Source organism: Lepisosteus oculatus, chromosome 4 (genome assembly GCF_040954835.1).
Source record: "Lepisosteus oculatus isolate fLepOcu1 chromosome 4, fLepOcu1.hap2, whole genome shotgun sequence".
NCBI classification, from domain to species: domain Eukaryota; kingdom Metazoa; phylum Chordata; class Actinopteri; order Semionotiformes; family Lepisosteidae; genus Lepisosteus; species Lepisosteus oculatus.
Window position 1 is genome coordinate 8,941,898 of NC_090699.1, and position 24,671 is coordinate 8,966,568.

Consider the following 24,671-nt stretch of genomic DNA (forward strand, 5'->3'; position numbering starts at 1 on the left):
GCTGCTGGCTTCAATTGGCTAAGAATAACATTTTAGTGAAATAATACAAATACAGTAAATCCTTGCTTAAACACTTCACTTTAGAGGACTTCGGATTTAACGGACAAAATCTGGTAAAGGGGCATATTGTCTGCAAAAGAGGCATAACCAGACAATCACTGCAAGACTGGTCCCAGTTAATCCATAATAACAGCTCAAAGCATAATCTGTGATATTATATTTTATGTTTTCTTAAGGTATTTTTTACAGTAAATATTTTTTTCATGAAAAAGTTGAGAACAGGAGAAATAACAGTAAGGCATGAGATGTATTTTTAACATATCAAAATATCTTACAGTATACAGTACATTATGATGTAAATAAGATTACAATGCAAAAATATGTTAAAATAGAAAATCCTTACAAAATAATAAAAACAAGTTGCATCTTATGTAAAAAAATACATAAAAAAGTTAAAAAGGCAGAAATCTAAATTCTGTGATTCATCATCATGCATACAGATGTCATATTTTGTCATAAATCAGAATTGCTTGAGTAGACATCAAAAACAGCAAGTTTGACTTCACTGTCCCAAGACTAATGGAGGGCACTGTACATAAGTACATCAGTAAGTATATACTGATACAGTATGCTGTATATATTGTTTCTCATATACAAGTGTGTTTTTGGTGTCAAACATATTTGTTGATAATTTAACAGACAGCTGGCACCACCAGGCACCCATTCTACTCCATTAGTCCAGCAAAGCCAGGGTATACTTTATGTAAAATAAACCCCTGTCATATTGTAACTTAAGTATTGTAGCTAATTAGTGATAGCTCAGAGGAGAACAACTTTTACATGTGAAACGGCACTGTAGAAAAATTAAATTAAGAAAAATCAAGAAAACGTGTGAAACACCGACACACATTTTCCAATGCAAGCTGAAGACCATACTTTGCACAAGAGTCAGACAGCACAGGTCATGATATGATCAAAGCACGCTCTTCCGTATTTCCAGGGGAGAAGAACGGACGGACTGTCTTGTCAATCTTCTCTTCAAATGTGTAAATGTGGGAGTGATCTACAGCGTTATAGAAGCTGACCTTCATCTCTCTGTAGTCCACATGGACTCCCACTCTCTTGGGAATGGGAACTGAGTTCAGGAGGGTTTCATGGTCAGTCAGAGCTTCTAGTGTTTTTCCATTCCAAAGGCTCAGAACAAAAAACCCAGATTTAGGGCTCAGAGTTAGTTGTCCCTTCCTGAGAACTGAATCTTTAGCAACTCCCAGCTCCCAGTATTTCTTATTCTTAACATCAACCTCCCAGTAGTACCCCCACACAATCCCCTCTGGCCTCTTGCCCAGGATATAGGGCTCTTTATCAAACCGCTCTGGGGTGTCAGTGAGATTCTGGCGCTGCTCTGTCCACCTCACTGATCTGCCATCTTCTGACACTCTCAGGAAGGGGTTTATTGTGTCCTGATCCAGGGTCACTGTCACTGGGGGCAGAAGGAGAGAAACAAGGAGACAATGTAGGACAAAGTGCAAAGACTTTCAATGTCTTTTCAATGTCTATTCCTAGGCCAGTTGAGTGATACAAAATTGATAATATTCCACAATAAAACAATTCCATGCTTGTTCGGTGTTGGTTGCCAATTACGATACAGATACAGTAATACATTTTTATCTAAAAAAGAGAAAGAAATATAATAATCAAATTAAATGGCCTTAAGACTTCCCTATACATACATTTGTAACACAGCATGTCTTTGGATCGTGGGAGGAAACCCACACGAACACAGGGAAAACATACACATCCACAACTTGTACAAACAAACAAACAAACAAACAAACAAACAAACAAACAGAGGGTTTCAAAGAAAGCTAAGAGCATTATGGAGTGTGTGTCTCACACCCTCCATTGTGAATTTACACTACTCCCATCTGTGAGACAACTCTGTGTCCCGAGGTGTAAAGATAACAGACTCAGGAAATCAAACTCTCAATCAACTTATTGATTATAGCTTTTATTATATTAATATGTGTTTATTTATATTATCTGCTGTTCAGTGGATACGATTACACTGTATTCGTCGTTGGTGATGTTTGTCTGTTTTTGTTGTGTTTTTGTGTTGGACTCGGTTGTAAAAGAAAAATTCCCCCCAGGGGATAATAAAGCAAATCAAATACAATTGATCATCATTCTGACTAAAGCAAATTCCTGACAATAGGAAGAGCAGCCCTTGACACCTGCTGCTCCACATGGCTCAGTTCCCTGTTCTCTTCAGCATCTACATCACCACAGGGAGAGAGATCATCTGTCCCCTGCAGTGTTGTTAATTCAGAAAAGTGAAATTAAAGCCAAACATTTCAATAAATCAAAATTTCCTCTATACTTAAAACAAAAATGAATATCTTTGAGATAGGAATAAAAAGAAATACCTGCCATGGCATGTCTCACTGAAATATCTGGAAGAGATAAAGCCAATATTAGTTCATACACTAAAGATAATTTTTTAAAACTTTAAACAAAATAATTTTCCTACTCAGAAATAAAGCTTAGATTAGTTGTGCAGGTCAAGGCAAATTTTGTGAGAAGAATATAACAAAGCTTTTGAAAACCTTATAATTAGGCTTATTTATAATCACCATAATGTCCATATTCCTATATTATTCCTGTTATATGTTACCTAACCTACTGCACACTATCACTACTGTAATACATACCTAGCATACAAACCACTATTCTGTTCTTTTAAATCAGAAAAGGCTCAAAACAGGTGACCCTTAATTTTTTTTAAAACATACTATAATCTACCTCCTGTCCAATTTGTAAGAAAAGATACTGTAAATGTGAATGTAATCATATAAATTGCCATCAGGTCTTTACTCCAGGTCTCCATGGCTGTGCAGCATGAGCTCTGGTGCTGCTCTCTCAGATCTCACTGGGTGTGAAAGTGTCCTGTTCTTTGTTTATGTGCTAGTGGGGTGCAAGAGAAACTACAATACAAACGTTCAGCTTGCCAAGTTCATACCTGCATAATGCAACTAAATATTTAATATTTAGCTGTAATGGGAACTCATATAATTCCTGGGCTTTTAGTCAGTGAAAGGTAAAAGAAATCGAGAAATCATCTGATTGATCACAGTTGCTGTCTTCAAGAAAACTGACAAAGCCAGAATTAGTTGCAGTTTTTTCTCCTGCCTAGACCATCTGTAGGACCAACATGCAGATGTCTTCTGCAGGAGACACACCATCTAATCAGCACTGATCATCAGTGTAACAGCTGTACCACACTCGTGAGTGCACAATGTCAGTCTACAGCAATACTAGCATAATTAGTATCAAAATAAAATAGTGAGAAATTTATATTCTTATAACGAGAAAAGCATGTTGTTTATGATGTTTTTCTTCAAAGACAGAAAACAGAACAATACTTACTTTTGTTTTCATGCAGCTCTTTATTCTCTTTCTCAAGCTGTGCTATTCTCTCTACAAATACAGACAACAACAGTTAACAAAAGAGTACAATTTCAAGAAGATTCCATTACATGGGGGTAAGATTTTGCTAAAAACAATTACATACGTGCCATCATTATTGCTCCGCTCCATCTGCACTTCCAAACATTATTCAATGACAAGACTGTGGCAACAACACACGACTAAAGGCTGGCTACATTATCCCTAAGTATTCAACTGGGATACAAACCCCGGGTGAATAGGAGGGCTGTCATACTGTATTTACACAGGTGAAATTACAGTATATAAATCCATTATGTCTTTGAAAACAGAGGCTGCGATAGGATACAGTTCTGGCACTTAGATAATTTTACAATCCAAAAGATCAGGTCAATTCAACAGTAACACATGTCCCAAGGTACAGAAACTAAGGAGTACAGCATTTAAGAGAACAAGCAGCATGAGTTTGATATCAAACTGTGATCAGTACATCCTGCTCGTTTTCTTATCTCCATCTACTGTACCAGGTTTGTGATGGATAACAGGACACAATACAAGCTTCATATAAATAAATCACTAGTGTAATTTGTTATGTAAAGCATGATTAGAAAACAGTTATTCTTTAGTGAAAACCTTCATCTTAGCATCGTCATTTAATTGAGAAACTTGTGGAAGTTCATGCTGAACTTCTTTATTCCTACAGAAAAGGGACTGTTAAATTCCCATGTATATTGCAACTAATTATAGCATAAAGTACTCTAGAAAACAATGTCTGCTTGATGTGATTTTGTTTCCTGTCTTGGGTCAAACAGAAATTGATCAAGATGTAACTGTCATCCACAGGAGACACAGCGAATGGCCAACACTCAAACTCAATATCAGTGAACTCCAACATCCCTAAATGCACAATTTTAATCTAAAGCACTGCTGGCTTCCTATCATGTTTAAATGCTGTGCAATTGTGGTCAATGTATTAAGTCACAGTAAGTGTTAACTTACAGTACTACTCGTAAAGGTCGCTTGAGTGATCTTTCAGTTTCTGTTTCTGTTGAGGTTTACCAGTGGAACCACAATGACAAATACTGACTTTCATCAAACCACAGTGTTTAACAGCTGCCTGAATGATTGAATCTGATTAACAACAGAGCACAACACACTCCTCAGTGAGAGCATGTGTGCAAAGTCAGGGCACCTGTGTTTAACAGTTCATAATCTATAACAGAACAAGTGCAATTTGTGTTCTTAGTACTGTAATACCACATTGTTAATGACACTACACTTTATATACACATAAAACACACCAATACTTACTCTTCTCATCAAAAATCTGTTGCTCAGCATTTGCTATTCTCTCTACAAATACAGACAACAGAGATGTTAACAACAGAGTAAATACAGTATTGATTAAAGGACTGGCTATATAATGCCTAAATGTTCACTTTGTAAACCCTTCACCTACGGAGCTCCATGTGTTTTATCTTTCAAAACAGAGACTGTGAAGAGACTCACTTCGATCAGCTGATAGAGACAAAATCAAACGAGTATTAAAAGGTCATAGTTCATGTTCACATAATTTCTATGAAACACTATGAAATTGTCTCTCCTGAAACCTAACATCACAGAATATTCACAATTATATCAGGTCTCAAATATACATAATGGAAATGCAGTTTCTAGTTTTCAGATTTCTAAATACCTTTCGAAAGGCACAATTGATCCCGTTATGAACTGAAGCTCAATAACAAAGCAAAGACCTCCAGGATGGTGTAGAAATTAAGAACAAGTGCATCTTAGGTTATAAAATATTATTAATATATCTGTTCTCATCTACAGATATCAACAATACCACAGTCCAGAACCATAACTCAGTACCAGACTGTTGATTGTCTTTCAGATGTGGTGCCAGGTACTGTACATTTCTGCGTGTCCTTATTAAAGCACATTGTCTATTATGAACAGTCTATAACAGAGACAGAAGTTCAGTAACTCAGACTTATCCAAATTCAAACAGTTTTTCCCAGTACCTTAGCTCTACATATCGTCATCATTCCTCACGATAAACAATGACAAATACTGACTGTCATCAAACCACAGTGTTTCACAGCTGCCCGAATGATTTTATCTGATTAACATAGAGTATAACACACTCCTCAATGAGAGCATGTGTGCAAAGTCAGGACAGCTGTGTTTAACAGTTCATAATCTGTAACAGAACAAGTGCAATTTGTGTTCTTAGTACTGTAATACCACATTGTTAATGACACTACATTTTATGTACACACAAAACAGATCAATACTTACTCTTCTCATCAAAAATCTCTTTAATCTGTTGCTCAGCATTTGCTATTCTCTCTACAAATACAGACAACAGAGATGTTAACAACAGAGTAAATACAGTATTGATTAAAGGACTGGCTATATAATGCCTAAATGTTCACTTTGTAAACCCTTCACCCACAGAGCTGCATGTGTTTTATCTTTCAAAACAGAGACTGTGAAGAGACTCACTTCGATCAGCTGATAGAGACAAAATCAAACGAGTATTAAAAGGTCATCGTTCATGTTCACATAATTTCTATAAAACACTATGAAATTGTCTCTCCTGAAACCTAACACCACAGAATATTCATAATTATATCAGGTCTCAAAATTACATAATGGAAATGCAGTTTCTAGTTTTAAGATTTCTAAATACCTTTTGAAAGGCACAGTTGATCCCAATATGAACTGAAGCTCAATAACAAAGCAAAGACCTCCAGGATGGTGTGGAAATTAAGAACAAGTGCATTTTAGGTAATTCAAGGGGAAAAGCAGGGGTTAGTAATGTTGAGAAAAGAGCACTCGGACCGCACGGGGGAACCCAGGTGGCCGACTGGGTTGGCTGACTCGGCAGGCTCCAGGGCGTGAAAACACGAACACCCCTGACTCGCGGAGAGTCACTTTGAGAGGTGCTGCCTCACGACTGGGAACGAATCCCTCAAGGGAGAAGAGAATGAACCCCTGACTGGAGGAATCACTCCAGTGGCGCTGAGAGGCGCTGCTCGAGGGGTTGAGAATGAAGACAAAGCTGCTCAAGAAGGAAGCGAAAGAAGTCCCCTGACTCGCTAAGAGTCGCATTGAGGCACTGCCTCACAACTGGGATAAACCCCTCAGGACCGAGAGAACGAGAATTAGTAAGTTAGAGAATAATGTGGCCGGGGGGTCCCCTCTGACTCACGCTTGAGAACCTCCCCAGAAAGGGTCAAGGTGGCGCTGCCACCCTGAGGTTGGGGACGTGGGCTCCACTGACCCCCCCAGAGGGAACCTGAATGCAAAGGTACCACAACAGAAAGAGGAGGAGGAGGAAACTCAAAAACTCTAGACGTGTGTTAGCAGGGTTAGGTTTAAATGGCAAAGAGATAATTGAATGATAGAGGAAGAGGCAGAGCACCCTCCAATTCTCCCCTAGAATTCCACCTACTGTATCTGTTTCCATTTAAATGTTATCATCATATCTGTTCTCATCTACAGACATCAGCAATACCACAGTCCAGAAGCAGAACTCAGTACCAACATGTTGATTGTCTTTCTGCTGTGGTGACAGGTATATTTCTGAATGTCATCATTAAAGCACATTGTCTACTATGAACTGTCAATGACAGAGATAGAAGGTCAGTAACTCAGGACTTATCCAAATTCAAACAGTTTTCCCCAGTATCTTAGCTCTACATTCCTCACGATAAACGGCTAGAGTGAATACACTATTATATTCATTTAAACAAGAAGAACCAAAATAGGTGACCTTTAGCATCTCATATAATATCTAAAAACTGAAGGTTATTGTCTCTGATTGTTGGGGATTTTAGTTATATCGCGAACCACGGGCCAAACAAAAGTATTATTGACCTAAATTCTAGTGTCAGAAAGATTTAGAATGTGAAGAAAATTGAGGAAAAAACAGCAACAATAAATGACAAAGTTACAGGAGGGCAGGGAGAATAAATTTAATTTGGTCCTGCCTGAGCCAGGGAAACCATCACTGATATAGTGAAAACGTTGGGTTTATGTACCTGAGTCCTTCTAGAAAGGATACATTAAGGAAGGATCTGTTATAAGATCAATGCATGAACCACTACTGACGTCTTTATTGACACTCTCTATCTCTGAATATAATTAAATAATAAAGTATATAGCAGGGGTAGGCAACCATTCAGCTCCATTGCTAGTCTTTGTTGTGGCTAATCCTTAATCATCAGAGTCTATAGCAGCAGAGTCCATTAAGCAATTGAGGTTCAATTCAGGAATTTGTTTATTGGAAAGTTAGCTGGATTAATATTTAATAGAAATTATTGTGATCCTTAAGGATGATATAGTCTAAATTAATCAATGCAAGCAGTGGATGTTGGAACAAAAAACGTGCTGTAAGAAACGTGATCTTCAAAGTGAAATGATATTAATGATATTCTTTCAAAAGCAAAAGAATGTCAGAGCTAAATTTTATGAGAATTCAGTCAGATGCTTTTTTATAAGTTTTGTATGCTAAAGGCATACAAAGCATAACTCTAGTGTGTGAGAGTGAGTGTGACAATCATTTCTCATCGCATCAATTTTGACAGTGCAAATTGGTTGATTTAGACCTTAAGAAAATATACCTTGTTGTCCTTTTGTTTTGAAGTAGGACAAAGAAGCGATTCCGATTGCAACAACCAGGATCAATGCAAACACCATTCCTATGGGCAATAACCAGGAGGGCACTTCGGGTTTAAGACCTGGAGAATTGAATAAGAACAGAAATGAGCTGCGTACAACAGTCTGTAATATGTTAGTCATTTCTATGAACTTAATTGTATTTTGAGTCATTGTGAGTAGCATTTCAAGATCACTTGAAATAACTGGGTTGAACATAAACTGTAAGTAATCTAATATAACTAAATGTACAGATCCAGCCATTCAGAATGCGCGAGGGATACTGCAGTAGTTCACGGTTGGGCGGCTGCACGAGATTTTAGTAGACTGCAGTAATGTGACTACAGTTCTTTGTAAAACCGCCAGGTAGAGCTGTAAAAGCTTAACAGGGCATGTGGTGCTTTTGGGTTGTCAATAGAAAACTCCCAGTTTTGAATCCTGGTCAATGCTGAGGGACAATCTTTTCTAATTACAGAATTTAAGCTGTACACTCTTTAGACATTTTATAATTTTAAACTGTTATTATACTGTAGCTTGTGAATGTGATGTGCCCTTTTCAGGTTTACATTCACATAATGAAAATCCATAGGTACATTTTGCAGAGTAGCAAAAAAAACAAAACAGTACTTAAAGTAGCAGAAAACAAAAACAGTACTGTAATGTAATACATACAGTAATCTAATGTACGGACAGTAGATGGTAGTGATAGCTAAATATGAAAACATACACAACAGCATTCTACCCTCTTCATAAATATTTTATGCATCAAAGTCTTTAACATTTTTAACTTACAATGTTAAAAATCTTTAATGATAAACAATAATTAATAAACAATGGGTTATGGTTTTAATGTACTTATTCTGACATTATAAAGTTTATATACTGTACTTCATAAAAAGTTACTGTACAATGTTTTATCCTTTTCTTAAAATATGTACAGTAGTAAGAACACCACTTGCTGTTATTGAAAAAAAAATTTGTACTGATTTAATACCACTTGATAGTAATATTAATATGGAATCGTGTAACTATGCATCTAAAATATCACAAGTGGTAGTTTTGGAAAAAGTTTGACATTCGTTTTTTAAAAAAAACTTTTATTGTCTTTATAGTGATAATGGGCAATGGACTGAAATGTAGCACGCTGCACCAAGGCGGTTCAAAACCCGATCAGAGCATTACTTTCAGTTTGTTTCTTACATAGCCGAATACATAAAAATAGTCCACGATTATAGTTTATTGTGAACACAATGTGTCTCTTTCAGGTTTACATCTGAATTGACAAAATCTATATTTTGTCTTAATCCAAATTTCAGCAGCCTATAATCAGCCAACAGTTTAACTTTAAATTTAAAACTTTAAACTGTATATTGTACAGTATTGGACTCTGGGAGTTTATTTCTGGCAACATTTGCTCTGGCGTGAGTGAATGTATCTGGATGAATTATTATACATGATGGTTTCATGATTAAGGATTTCTTCACGGAATTCTTTAAGTTAAACAAAGGAGGGGGAAAAGGGTTATTTTTACAATTCCCACGTAATTGGAGAACAGCTTATCAATATACCGCATGTGTAGAAACTGTTATTATAGCTTGTTGCGAACGCGATGTGCTTCTTCCACTGCTTTACATCCGCATTAAGAACATCTATATTTTGTACAAATTTCAGCACGAGTAATTTAACTTTAAATATTATATATTTATATATAAATATTATATATATTATATTAATATTTATACAGTATATGATCACACTGCCGTTCATTGCCGTGTGCGCTACTGTTTCAGTATACAGTACGTGGATCTGACCTCCTGTGATTGGCGTGTGTGGAACAGTGGGAGCAGACACCTGGTGCGGGCAGAGCAGAGTCGCTGAGACATACCATCCAAGTTTCAGACTTAAATAAACCTTTGATGAGTTTGCTCGAGAAAAAAGGGTACTTTTTCAGAAGTCGTGTACTGCGTAAATAGGTGAATTTGTCAAACAGATCATTTAAAAATCTATCTGACTGTACAGTGCTTGAGATCTCATGTAATTGAGCAGCGGCTCTGTTAGAGTTTGTGTTAACCCACTGCACCCTTTTGAATGGATTTTTATCACCTTTATCAGTTTGTCTTTGTCGTGGAAGGGGGTTAAACGCCTTCCTCAGTTCAAAATCTGCTGTCTTGCAATATTACTCAGACTGCTCCAAAGCAGAATAAAATCAGCTAAACTGAAAGCTACAATGGACACCACAATTACCCACAATACAAACTGCATTACCGTAATACCTGTAATACAAAGGACCACTATGAGTCCCCAAATATGCTACAATCCCACTATAGTTATGGCAAGGTGAAAGTGGGAAGCTGATTTTTCAAACATTTTTTAAAGAAAATCAAAAATAAGAAACAATGGCATGTTCCTGCCTAACTTCTACCTTGCATGACTTTAAATCTTAAACTTTAAAAAGTAGAACCTCAATTATATTCACTTCAAATTAAAAGTTGTGTTTATAACAGTTCTTTAAAAGTTTTACAGAACAGTTATAGTTGAAACAGGCATCAGTCAGACTGTATCATCGCATCAATGCGATACATTTGTTCTCTATACATTTGTTCTTTGTATTTGTTGATAAGAGAGTAGCAGAGCTTAGAGCACAGAATAAGAAACTGCATAATGACAAAGTAATGATTGTCAAGTGTTATCCTTTAAACAAAACCACAAACAGCACTGTACTTCTATCATTCTGCAGCTTATCATTCTGTTCTTCGGACATCTCTACAAATTCAAACAATAAGAATGAACAGCAGAGCACAGTACAGTCTGACTGATGGTTGACACAGCTATAACTGTACTGAAGAACTATCAAATAAAATCACAAACAGTCCTGTACCTTTGTCATTCTGCAGCTTCTTATTCTCTTCTTCAAGCTTCTCTACAAAAGCAAAAAATAGAGAGTGAATAAGAGTGAATAGCAGAGTACAATACAGTCTGATTGATGCCTGTTTCAACTATAACTGTACTGTAAACCTATTACGACTGCAAACAGCACTTTACCTTTGTTATTCTGCAGCTGCGTATTCTTTTCTTCAAGCTCTGCTACTTTCTTGTCTATACAGTAAATGCATAGAACAAAACTGAATGACGGAGCACAATACAGTCTGACTGATGGCTGTCACAGCTATAACTGTACTGAAGAACTATTAAACAGAACCACAAACAGTCCTGTACCTTTGTCATTCTGCAGCTTCTTATTCTCTTCTTCAAGCTTCTCTATAAATACTAACAAAAAGAGTAAACAGTACAGTACAATACAGTCTGACTGATGGCTGACACAGCTATAACTGTACTGAAGAACTATCAAACAAAACCACAAACAGTCCTGTACCTTTGTCATTCTGCAGCTTCTTATTCTCTTCTTCAAGCTTCTCTATAAATACAAACAAAAAGAGTAAACAATACAGTACAATACAGTCTGACTGATGGCTGACACAGCTATAACTGTACTGAAAAACTATTAAACAGAACCACGAACAGTCCTGTACCTTTGTCATTCCACAGCTTCTCATTCTCTTCTTCAAGCTTCTCTACAAAAGCAAAAAATAGAGAGTGCATAAGAGTGAATAGCAGAGTACAATACAGTCTGATTGATGCCTGTTTCAACTATAACTGTACTGTAAACCTATTACTACTGCAAACAGCACTTTACCTTTGTTATTCTGCAGCTGCATATTCTTTTCTTCAAGCTCTGCTACTTTTTTGTCTATAAATGCATAGAACAAAAGTGAATGACGGAGCACAATACAGTCTGACTGATGGCTGTTTCAACTATAACTGTACTGAAGAACTATTAAACAGAATCACAAACAGTCCTGTACCTTTGTCATTCCACAGCTTCTTATTCTCTTCTTCAAGCTTCTCTATAAATACAAACAACAAGAGTAAACAGTACAGTACAATACAGTCTGACTGATGGCTGTTTCAACTATAACTGTACTGAAGAACTATTAAACAGAACCACAAACAGTCCTGTACCTTTGTCATTCTGCAGCTTCTTATTCTCTTCTTCAAGCTTCTCTATAAATACAAACAACAAGAGTAAACAGTACAGTACAGTACAGTACAATACAATACAGTCTGACTGATGGCTGACACAGCTATAACTGTACTGAAGAACTATCAAACAAAACCACGAACAGTCCTGTACCTTTGTCATTCTGCAGCTTCTCATTCTCTTCTTCAGGCTTCTCTACAAACACAAACAACAAGCGTTTACAGCAGAGTACGATACAGTCTGACTGATGGCTGTCACAGCTATAACTGTATGTAGAACTATTAAACAGAACAACAAACAGTCCTGTACCTCTCTCATTCTGCAGCTTCTTATTCTCTTCTTCAAGCTTTTCTACATAAGCAAAAAATAGAGAGAGAATAAGAGTGAATAGCAGAGTACAATACAGTCTGACTGATGGCTTTCACAGTTAAAAGTGTATTATAAACCACATGCAATACTGTACGTTTGTCATTTTGTAGTTTCTCAATTAGTTCCTCAAGCTCTGCTACTCTCATGTCTAAAAATACAACTAAAAAGAGTGAACAACAGAATACAATGCAGTCAGACCGATGACCATGCCCATAACTATAGTGTAGAAGTTATATTATCAGTGTTTGTGCTTTGTTGTAAAATATGGCCTTTGAACCAAAGATATTATTTTTATTTTTATGTAAACCTGTTTAATATCCAGGCACCTGACAACTGTCACCTGACAATCAGGCGCTGGAATTTAGGCAAGTGCCTGACCCCAGACAAACCCCATGTAAGTAAGATATAAAGGAATACCTAGCCTTTAACTGGGCTCCTGGTTACTATTTACACTCAATCCCTAATTAATAAGACAGGCAGGTGAGCTGTTTACTGGCTTCCATACAAATAGCTCCTTATTAAATAATCTTCTATGTGAGCGGTGGTTCATAACACAGTGGTTTCTCTCACAGAGCAGAGACAGCTCCTCTCACAGCCAAAGTCCTCTTTCAACTTCGCTAGTTGAGACTCTTCTCAACTAGCATCTACCTGTACTCTTTCTGGCTACCAGTTCAGCACTCAGCTAATATGGGCAATACAGCCGATCCCCGATTTAGTGATTGTAGCATCTGCCACTCTGCAATCAGCAGCCTTGGTCAGCCATCCTAACAAGGGCAAAGAAATGGGGAAGTACCACCCTGCAGGGATGCTGTCCCTGGCAGCATCACAACACTTTATGTTTAGAAAAGACTGGCATATACAGATGCAGCCATTCAAAATGGGTGGGGTATTTCGTGGTATACCCCGGTGGGCGTGTTGCATCAAAACGCAGTATCACGTGGTATATCGTGTCATTTGAGGTCATGCTGGAAAGTATCCGGAATCACCTTGTAAAACCGCCAGGAGGAGCCAATAAAGCTTAACCTCTCATGTACAGCATTTGAGCTTTTAAATTTAAACTGTGTATTACAGCATGTTAATCATCAGTCATTAAAAAGTTGGTATATTTTATGAAAGCAAGATTGCTCAGTTGGACAAAAGTACACAACCTACCTTTATCAGAAATATTTATGCATCAAAGCCTTTCCGAAGCTATTACTAATAGTATTAATAATGAATGACTTTGGACAAGCTGTAAACTCAAAGTATTACGCTGGTCCACATTCTTTCTAACCGTCATTTTAAACGAAAATACTTTTAGTTTTTTCTTTGACAAACAGGACATTAGCTAGCCAATACGATAAAGGAATGACTTTTTTTTCCAATTTCTTTAGCAAATTTGTACAAGCACTTGGAATCTGTCCAAGCCATACTTTGTCAGGCATTTTCTTTTACTGCAACGGACGTAAAAACTCCCTTGCTTTTAACAGAGCATTTCATAATTTCATTATTAATTTTTCATAAAATCAACGCTTTCTTTTCCGTATACCAGATATTATGGAACCACTTCAGAAGGGTGTCAGCCAGTCAGATTCCAAGAATCAGTACTTTAAAGAAAAAATACACACCGGTATTCCATTTCTCCCTAAACATTTTAAGCATCGAAGTCTTTAACTAACGTGAAATAGCGTGTAAAAAAGTGGTAGTTTTAAGCTTTTCTCCTAATATAACATGGAATCACATATCTAAAGAAATTAATAACGATATGATTATATTTGTGTACTGTGACATTTCTTTGAAAAAATAGAATAGCAATATTATGGACAATTAATTGACTTTTATATTTCTAAATATCACAACATGATCGAATTTAAGTTATTTTAATAACAATGAATAGTCAATGAAGTGTAGCAAGAGCAAAGGAAAGAGCCTGGAAAGAATGGTATGAGAAACTTTTTTAACAAAGGAAGGAGAGGAACAAATCTACAAGATTGCTAAACAGAGCGAGACAGAAAAAATATATTATCCTGGTGGCAGTACTCAAGGATGGAGAAGGCAGAGTCTTGATTAAAGAATAACAGATCAAGCAAAGATGGCTGGAGTACTTCAAAAATCTGTTAAATGTAGAAAATGAGAGGGAGAACCTAGTGGAGGCAGACGTAGTTTGTGGACCAATCCAAGAAATTTCAGTAAAGGAAGTGACAGAAGCTATCAAAGAGATGAAAGTGGGCAAAGCAACTGGACCATCAGGAATAGCAGCAGAACACTTTAAGAACCTCGATGAAGAGGGGATTCAGTGGCTGACGAGATTGCTAAACAATATTGCAAAGGAAGAGAGAATTCCAGAAGAATGGACAAAAAGCAGTATGGTTACCATCTACAAGGAGAAAGGAGACCCAATGGAGTGTAAAAACTATAGAGGAATAAAACTTCTGGAACATGGATTGAAAATCCTGGAAAAAATTCTGGACAAGAGACTCAGGAAGATAGTCAGGATCCACAACTAACAATTTGGATTCTCAGCGGGGAAAAGCACAACAGATGCCATTTTTGTGATGAGACGGTTACAGGAGAAGACACTAGAGAAAGGGAAAAAGCTGTATGTGGCCTTTCTGGACTTGGAGAAGGCATATGACCGTGTGCCCAGAGAGGTGGTGTATTGGTGCTTGAGGAAGAAAGGAGTAGCAGAAAGCATGGTGAAGTTAGTTCAAGCAACCTATAGAGATGCAACTACGAAGATGATAACACAACGGGGAAAGACAAAAGAGTTTGAAATCACAGTTGGAGTACACCAAGGATCAGCACTAAGTCCTTTCCTTTTCATAAACATTATTGACACACTGACAGAGGAGGTAAGAACAGAAGTGCCTTGGGAACTCATCTTTGCTGATGATGTGACACTGATGGCAGATTCAGAAGTAGAACTACAGGAGAAAGTGTTCAAATGGCAGAGGAGTCTGGAAAAGGGTGGACTGAAAATGAATGCAGAAAAATCTGAAATAATGGTAATGGAGAGAAGAGGAGATACTATGACCAATGTTGAGGAGACAAATGGAGGAAAACTGAAACAAGTTGATGGCTTTAAATACCTTGGATCAAAACTGGTAAAGGGAGGAGAAACACTGGAGGCAATAAAACAAAGAGTGAAAGCTGGATGGAACAAGTGGAGAGAAATAACTGGAATAATCTGTGACAGGAAAATTCCTAGAAAGTTAAAGTGCAAAATGTACAAGACTGTGATTAGACCTGTACTACTATATGGAGCTGAATGCTTGGCAGTTGGAAAGAGGGAAGAGAACTTGATGAGAAGAACTGAAATGAGAATGTTGAGATGGATTCTACAGATTTCAATGAAGGATAAGATCAGAAATGAAGAAATTGGTAGACGATGTAGAGTGGTGGATGTGGTTGAGAAGATGCGAGAGGCGAGGTTACGGTGGTATGGACATATCATGAGGAGGGACGTTGAGGAAGTAACAAAGAGGGTAATGGAATTTGAGGTGGAAGGTAACAGAGGAAGAGGCAGGCCTAGAAAGAGATGGATAGATTGTGTGAGAAAAGATATGGGGGTGTGTGAAGTGAATGAGGAAGATGTGCTCGACAGAGACAAGTGGAGAAGAGCAACCAAAGCAGCTGACCCCAGGACAGTCTGGGACTAAGGCTGTGAAAAAGAAGAAGAAGAAGAAGTCACCTATGCGTTACAATATAAACATTTATATTGATTTAAATCGCGTTTTGATTTAAATTGCAAACGCATGTTTAAATATATGTGTTTTTTGATTCACAATCAGACAAATGCAACATAAATTGATATCTTTGTCTTCTAATTATCTTAATAAACTTTCAGCATAGCTTTCTCCCCGTTTAGATTTATTTTTCTTGGGATCTTGGGATCAAACGTGGAAAGATTAGATTGTAATCGTTTTTTATTTTTAAATACATTTTAGAAAAGTGTAATCTATACTAAAAAGCTGTACACCACCTGATATAAAGATACATATTGTAATACTTTCGGGCTCAGATAGGATGGACACAAGAACTCAGACTTGTGGAGTTAAAGCAAGTTAAAGCCTTGATTTTATATATCACCTTTAAAAGTGGCATCTCAAAGCAATACAGATTACAAAGTAAATACCCAACACTGATTGTACCCATCTGTCATGCTAATAAAGCGCCTTAAATTGAAATGAATCGAGAGGGAGGGGGGGAGCATGTTTGAGCTGTCGCTATCAAAGTCTTTACCGAAGTTATTACAAATAGTATTTACAGTATAATGAATGACCTTGGACCAGCTGTAAACTCAAAGTATTGCCCTGGTCCACATTCACCATGCCTTTCACATGCTCATAGAAGATATTGATTTAGGAACATGTATACTGTCCTGTATACAGTATGTATATGTATATTTAATGTCTTTAATGTGCCCGTTTAAGTATTGAATATTTATATGGAATTTTACCATAACGTGTGAGAAATCCATAAACGATATTAGTTTTGGAACATAAACATACAGTATGTAAACTGTATATGGCCGGTCTCGGTACTTTAAAGAAAAAATACACACCAGTATTCCATTTCTCCCTAAACATTTTAAGCATCGCAGTCTTTAACTAACGTGAAATAACATGTGTATAAAAAGTGGTAGTTTTAAGCTTTTCTGCGAATACGCTCGATACCGGAGTCAACAAGCATACTTTTAGAATTTGATTAATAGGGAATATAATTTGGAATCGCATATCTAAAGAAATTAAAAACTATATAATTTGGTTTCTGTCAAAGCACAATGAAACCTATAACTTGATTCTTATGGAGGCTCGGTCCCGCCAGGGATTAAAGAAAAACATGGAATCGCGTATCTAAAAGCGCTAAATTTTGATTGCGGTTTTTGACTTTTTTTAAATTAAAACCCATACATAAGCTAATACCGTTTAGACTTTTTTAAAACTATTACAGCAGCACAATGTGCTTTTTTACGAAACCTCCTAGAGTAACGAAATGTCTTGCGTTGTACAGCTTTTCAACTAAATACTGTATATTTATCACTTATGCCTGACATAAGAGGTGCCCGATAAAAACCGGTTGAACAGCTCTGTTGGAAGTTTCGTGAAAAAAGAGGTTTCGTGAAAAAGCTACAGGAGTGCCAATCGTAATCGTTTTTATTTTTAATCGTTCAATGCAGATGGCTGGTGGCATGTTCCATAAGAGTACGGTGATTAAAACCCATTAATACTTTCATTGGAGTTTAAATAAAGTTGATGTTTTATCTAGGGGCTGCTCGCCTCGCCTGCGTCTGAATAGCGACTTCTGAACTGTGAAAAAATGTGTCTGTCTTTCCGTAGGGGGAAGGGAATCTGATCTGCAAGGCCCTTTGGCTACAAAAGTAAAAAGAAGGAGCTCGCTCTCTCTCTCTCTCTCTTTTGATTATTACATCCAATAATCAAAAATGACACAATAAACATAATAACCATAATAACGACCAACCAACAAAAACAACCATATAAACATAATACCAACCAATAACATAGATAACAACCACAATACAAAATCAAATAATCAAACCATTAAAACTGTCCTCCAATTATCAACAAATCTCAATATCTTGTACGAATTATTCGTAATACAAACCAAAAATAGCCCGCAAACTCTCTCAAATTCCTCCAATTATCATAATCCCGCCCCTTATGCAAAACAAAACACTCCTCCCATCACAGTTTATCCTCTTTATCATAAACAAAATCCACCTCAATTTTCAACATTAAGCATTACACAAATCAATACCTCAACACTCCATACTCAACAACGATAATTCACAAACAGCCAGAACATGTAACTCCACATTCCCAAATAGACCTTATTTCCATAGCCAACATGTTCCACATGCAAAACCAACATCCCTCCCCTGTTCTCTCTCTCCCCTGGCGGTTGTAATCGTTTTTATTTTCAAATAAATTTTTGCAAAGTCATGTATTTTAAAAATCTTAAGATTTCTATATTTATGTCTTTATTTAGTGGTTTCGTTAGTGACAAAGGCTAAACTTTCTAGGAAAAATGTCTTTTATGTAAACCATTTTTGCTATTAATTCATTTAGGGCTAGAATATGTTCATTGTCTTCCAATGAAAGAAGGGTTCCTTTCACCGTAGTCGAGTTGACATTAGAAGCTTGCCACGCCCGGACTGTTACACCAACGCATTAGCATGTTAAAGCGATTTCATTCAGTTTCTTAACTAGTAAGTACTGTACTTACTGGGTTTTGGAGGGGGGGAGGTGTCTTTCGCTGGAAATCTCGCCCCCTTCTACTTTGAAAATACCTGTGAAACCGGTTTATTTCGTCACAGACAGCACTCCCGCAGAGAGGGGGGTTGTACTTGCAGTGTATACAGTAGATGGGAAAGCCAGAGCCGACCGCTACGCCGCCCACGTGTTATGCTCTTCGTTAATGTCTAAGCCGGAACACATCATTATTTCTATAAAAAAAAATCGTTTGCCCAGCCTAACACTATTGTTGTTATTGTTTTTATCCTGTAAAGTGCTTTGAGGAGCCACCTTTAAAGGCACCATATACAATAAAGTTCATTATTATTATTATTATTATTGTTAATTTGCTGGACAGAGAGGTGAACATTATTACGCAGAAGACAAAGATAGCGATTTACATTGCATTGTGCATTGTGCTGCTGTAATACAGTTTTAAATTAAAAGTCTAAACAGTATCAGCTTTATTTATGGGTTTTAAATAAAGGCGATTTAAACGCGATTTATTTAAATGACTTAAATTCGATCATATTGTGATATTTAGAAATATAAATTTGTTTGGTGCGGGGTGCGGAACCAGGGAACTATTTACATGGAAAACGGGCGTTTCCTCAAGTGCTTGTACAATCGATGGAAATGCTCAAATAAATGTGCAAAAGAAATAAACAAAATAATCATTTATTTCTTTATCATATTGGCTAGCTAATGTCCTCTCTTTGCTAGTTAGTGGCTGTGTTTCTGCGTTGGGTAGCAACAGGTGACTATGTTCTCAGGCGGAAGATGTAAACAGCTTAATTTTCGTGTTAAATCATTTTTTTAAATTAAAATTAATTCTATACAGCAATTGCATATTTGGGTACCGTTTCATAAAACTTTCATGCTTAAAATGTTTAGGGAGAAATGGAAGACTGGTGTGTATTTTTTCTTTAAACTACCAAGACCAGCCATACACAGTACAGTTTACATACAGTAATGTTTATGTTCCTAAATTAATATCGTTTATGACCTTCAGATGCGTTATGCTCCTCTTCTTTTTATGCTCAGCTACTAAAATTTCCCTTTAGTGGTAAAATTTCATATACATATTCAATACTAAGCGGATTAAAATGTGCACAGTAAAGAGATTAAATGATTAAATCTTTTCACTACCGACCAATGCACCACAAGTGCCCCTGTCGGTCATTTTGGCCAGCCAATCACTTACCGCGGTGCCCTGTGGTGGCTTTTCCGTACCGCGGGTTTGTACCGTGCATTTTGAATGGCTGCATCTGTTACATACTATCTCTCCATCTCCTATCTCTTCTCCTATTGCTCTACTGTAGCAATATTACCACTAAGAGCTCTGTGTTCTTTAACTTAAGTTGTCTGAGGCCTTTGTAGTTTTGAGGTTTAACTTAAATCTACACATGGAAGTCTGTAGCTAACTGTTAAAAAAATGTTTGTTTTGACAGCTACAAAACAACTAGATTAGTGCATGAGTGTTTCTTATGTACTGTATGCTGTAATAATTTCTATGTACAAAAAAAAATCATTGAAACATGTTTTTGTAAACCCCGTTCTAAAACTCATACCAAACTAATTTTTGTAAAATTTTGTAAAAATCATTATTACATTTTATAAAGTATGTGAAATTATGTATGATACAGAATATGCTTTACTGTGTACGCAGAAGGAGCTTAAAAGATTACAGTTTCACAGATTGTTAGACTGTACTTTTTATACAGTATACAGTACTGTATACAGTACATTATACAGTACTGTCATTCTTCCTATTTTGTGGGACAAAATGTAAATAAAAGATCACATTTAAAAAAAGAACTTTTACACAGGGTCCTTTTGCTTTTTTATTCACATTCAATTGGTATAGCACAAATGTTGAAACACCCTGTTTGTGCTGTAATAGTTTTCATTATTTTCAAATACCTGTTCCATGGCAAATTGACAGTAGTAGACTGAATAAGTCAGTTTTTAATGTTATAGTCTTTTTTAGTTTACTTGTTTTAAACGTTGCATGATATACATTGTAACTGAAATACATTTTAGAATAAAATAAGACAACTGTAAAGCAAATCAAATATAATATTATTACACGCTTAATTTCTTAATTGGATACTTTACTTACAATGCATGTGGTTACTCATGGGTTTTTTTTTATCAGTGTATTTAAAAATGAATACATTTAGCAAGGATAGGTAAATAATGGTCAATTATATTGTTACTTCACAAAACACATACAAATTTAGATTTTATTTTAATGAAAACTACCTTTGGAATTGGTGCTAAACTACAACACACAGTAGATTTTCAGTAGCAATAGCCTACATTTTATTAGATTTCACAGCTGATGATATTGTTGTCATAACAAAATTGAAACATATTATTCACATGGCAGACTCTGCCATTTTAAAATTGTCCATAAATACCACATGTAATTCTTTTCTTATAATTACAGATGTGTAAGTTTAACCCTAATCGTTTTTATTTTTGTTGTAGCACAATTTGAACTACAGATTAACAGGTTGTCTGTTAGATAATTTGTACTACAGTAATAAAATAAATAAGGAAAAGTAAACAATTATTCTAAAACAATCAACAAACTATGCTATCCAGAAGTGATAAATTAGATTTTCAATTATCTCAGTATAATTAATAAGAAGTGATCAGAAATTAACAGGAAATCACATACATGTTTAAATATATCTTCAAATAATTTAGAGATGTCCTGAAATGATAATTTGGCTTACCACAAAGTGATACAAAGCAATATATAAGACATAGATATTTGCCCCTAAACCCACTCTTCCTGTTTGGTCAGAATTCCAAAACATAGTGAAAGGAAATTATATATTATAAGCATGCATTTGTACTTGTAGGAGTCCAAATAAAACCTTAATGGCAGATGTGTTCCCAGTCAGGAAGTGTGGAACCATTAATGGAGTTTATATAACTAAAGTTCGGGAGGGATGACAACACTTAATCATTCCCAGCTGTCAGTGATTAGCAATCACTGCCTTCGTCCTTCCTCCACCGAACACTATCCAGGATATCTACTCAGCTAGATGTCTTAAGAAGTCCAGGTCCATTCTCAAGGACCCCAGTCATCCCAGTCACAAACTGTTTTCTCTCCTACCATCTGGTAAACGGTACCAAAGCATTTGGTCCAAGTCCAACAGACTACAGAACAGCTTCTACCTCCAGGCAATAAGACTGCTAAATAGCCAACCTGCAGCTCCTTTAGCAAATCACCTGTAATGCCTACATGGACACACAGTTTTCACTGTACTGTGCATACTGCAGTACTTGGACATACTGTAATGTACTTCATACACCCTGGACACATCGCAGCTCTATTTATATTGAGTTTTGTCTGTGTTTATTTTATTTAATTTCTATTACATTATGACCTATTATTATGTAACCTTAGTTTTTGTAACCTTAATTTTGTGATTTATATCCGCCCCCCGGTGAGCTCGTAGAAAAGACATTTCATTGCCAGCAACTACTACTGCATGCTGTATTGTTGTGCGTTTGATAAATCAACTTTGACTGATTGATTGACATGAAACATGATTAATAGCCAATTGTACATAACCTGTGACTGGAACAGGAGTCTCAGGAGCTGGGAGATCTTCTGATACAGAGTCTGGAGAAGAAAGACCGATGACTATTACCCAGGCTGTGTAGATCTGATAAAATTGAAAATTTGATTTGATATTTAATGATGAGGAGAAATTATAAATTTTCTAAAGCTAAAAAGGTACAGAAACTGTTGTTGTGTTTCAGTCACTCATATATATCACAAAAGCATTAGAAAAATGCTACATACAGTATATATTTGACAATGAGAATTTGAAATATTTAATTGTGTTTGAGCTTGTAATATAGGTATGGATCTGAAGATAAGGGCTCACAAACGTCTAGAGATGCTCCCTGCAATCTGTTTCATAGGTCTGCTATAGTTTATTGAACAGGAATAAGTACATTATGTGGAAATGACCACATCTTAAACTTTATTGGCTCATACCAGCCATGTTTTTCAGTGTAGCCACCTGAAGAGACTATCTTGAACTGTGTTACCAGCAACCACTAACTTCGACTGTGTTACCTGTAACCAGTATCTCCAGCTGGGACTCCTGTTCATCTCCCTTCACAGAACTGATGTGACAAGTGTAGATGTTTTGGTCTGAGGTTCTGACATCTTTGAGCAGCAGGGACACATTGCCTCTCTCCAGCTCCTGATGGAACAGCTGCACTCTGCCCTGGTAGCCTGGGCCTTCTGTCTCCCTCCTGTCTGTGTACTGATGGACCAGCTCACGAGAGCTCCCTTTGTACCACCTCACCTCCAGAGACACGGCGCTTGTCTCAGGTGTGAGGTGACAGGGCAGGACGATGTCACTGCCCACACTGACAGACAAAAATTCCAATGGAACCATGAGTTTAAAGTGTTGATCTGTGGGTGAACAAAAGAGAATTATATTGGTTCATGGTAGCCATTTTCCTACCTGTGCACCTGTATCATCTTGCTTTACGTAGCAAGATATAAGAAATTCAACTGTGTTACAGTACCTGTAACCACTATCTTCAGCTGTGTTACCTGTAACCAAAGTCATGTAACTGGAAACTGTGTTACCAGTAACTTCTATCATCAGCTGTTACCTGTAACCAGTATCTCCAGATGAGACTCCCGTTCATCTCCCTTCACAGAACTGATGTGACAAATGTAGGTGCTCTGGTCCGAGGTTCTGACATCTTTGAGGAGCAGGGACACGTTGCCTCTCTCCAGCTCCTGATGGAACAGCTGTACTCTGCCCTGGTAGGCTGGGCCTTCTGTCTCCCTCCTGTCTGTGTACTGATGGACCAGCTCACCAGAGCTCCCTTTGTACCACCTCACCTCCAGAGACACGGCGCTCGTCTCAGGTGTGAGGTGACAGGGCAGGACGATGTCACTGCCCACACTGACAGTCAGAGGTTCCAATGGAACCAGGAGATCTACGGAGGAACAAATGATAATAATTTGGTTTTGAATATGGCAAGGAAAATTTGGGTTTCACAAAAATGTGAAAAGATAGCATATCTTGAACGAGAGATTTAAAAGTTTTATTAGAATACTACCTGTGCCTAAACTTTTAAAAATGATAAAACTTTGGTTTCGGTTGTTTTCCATAGCCACTGAAAAAAGCCATACTAAATTAAATTTTGTAAGGATGGGAATAACGGTTTGGAAGTAACATGTCAGCTTTAATAAGAGGCTTGTTTTTGAGTGATCAGTATTAGAGAACACTTATGTGAGTGACTATGAGTCAAGATTATTCTTTATATTACATTTCAATTACCTTGAAAATGTAGCTGCTACTGTACCTTTATATTAAGAAAATGGCTTTCAGAGCAATTACTGATCTAAACAAAAGTGGTCTAAACAAAGTGTTAATCTATGTTTAAGTAAATCATTTTTTTACACAGCAAGAAAGAAATAGAGCAATCATGCCAAATGACATCACATCGTGCATTACTCTAGATGTGGTTGGTTTGGAAACAGACCGGTGGGCTATAAGAACAGATCAGTGCTGATCAGTATCTCATACCTGGCAATGGAGGCTCAGAAGGTATTATAGTGTCCTTCCATATCCAGCTGACAAACCCAATTAGGACTGGCACTGTTCCCGCTAGAGTTATCCTGGTGGGTACATCCATAACGTTCCTGTCAAAGAGCAAATTGTCAGACTTTTCCTTCACTCTCCTCGAGCTCTTTAAGTTACTTTGCACAATCGGACAGAAGCACTGATTGACCCAAGCAACACGTCTCAGTAGTCCCTCTTCAGCATATTCAGACAAGCAACATAGTGTCACTCTTGATCTTTGTGCTTGACTATTTCATGGCTAAACAGCTAATCACACTGATTGAAATTAAAATTCTTTTTTTAATG

General features: G+C 36.9%; 1 protein-coding gene across 1 annotated transcript; it reads right to left on the minus strand.

Annotated features, from left to right (window-relative positions):
* Positions 1–23,111, minus strand: LOC107077240 (E3 ubiquitin-protein ligase TRIM21-like). The gene is made up of 13 exons (XM_069188579.1): positions 22,853–23,111; positions 22,340–22,390; positions 12,455–12,496; positions 12,299–12,340; positions 12,127–12,168; positions 11,637–11,678; positions 11,480–11,521; positions 10,985–11,026; positions 8,073–8,189; positions 4,753–4,794; positions 3,424–3,474; positions 2,424–2,450; positions 1–1,480 (listed from the first exon to the last, which is right to left on the minus strand). Exons 9-13 carry the CDS (start codon positions 8,146–8,148, stop codon positions 963–965), a joined length of 714 nt encoding a protein of 237 aa, XP_069044680.1. The 5' UTR covers positions 8,149–8,189; positions 10,985–11,026; positions 11,480–11,521; positions 11,637–11,678; positions 12,127–12,168; positions 12,299–12,340; positions 12,455–12,496; positions 22,340–22,390; positions 22,853–23,111; the 3' UTR covers positions 1–962.
* Between the last annotated feature and the right edge of the window lie 1,560 nt (positions 23,112–24,671).

Bases quoted from the DNA above. Each gene is read 5' to 3' on its own strand.
- LOC107077240 (XM_069188579.1), bottom strand. From the start codon at position 8,148: ATGGTGTTTGCATTGATCCTGGTTGTTGCAATCGGAATCGCTTCTTTG. The intron at 4,795-8,072 runs GTATATTTTCTT...CTGTATTTGTAG, and splicing joins CAAAACAAAAGGACAACAAG to AGAGAATAGCAAATGCTGAG. The intron at 2,451-3,423 runs GTAAGTATTGTT...TATCTCTTCCAG, and splicing joins AGAGCTGCATGAAAACAAAA to ATATTTCAGTGAGACATGCC.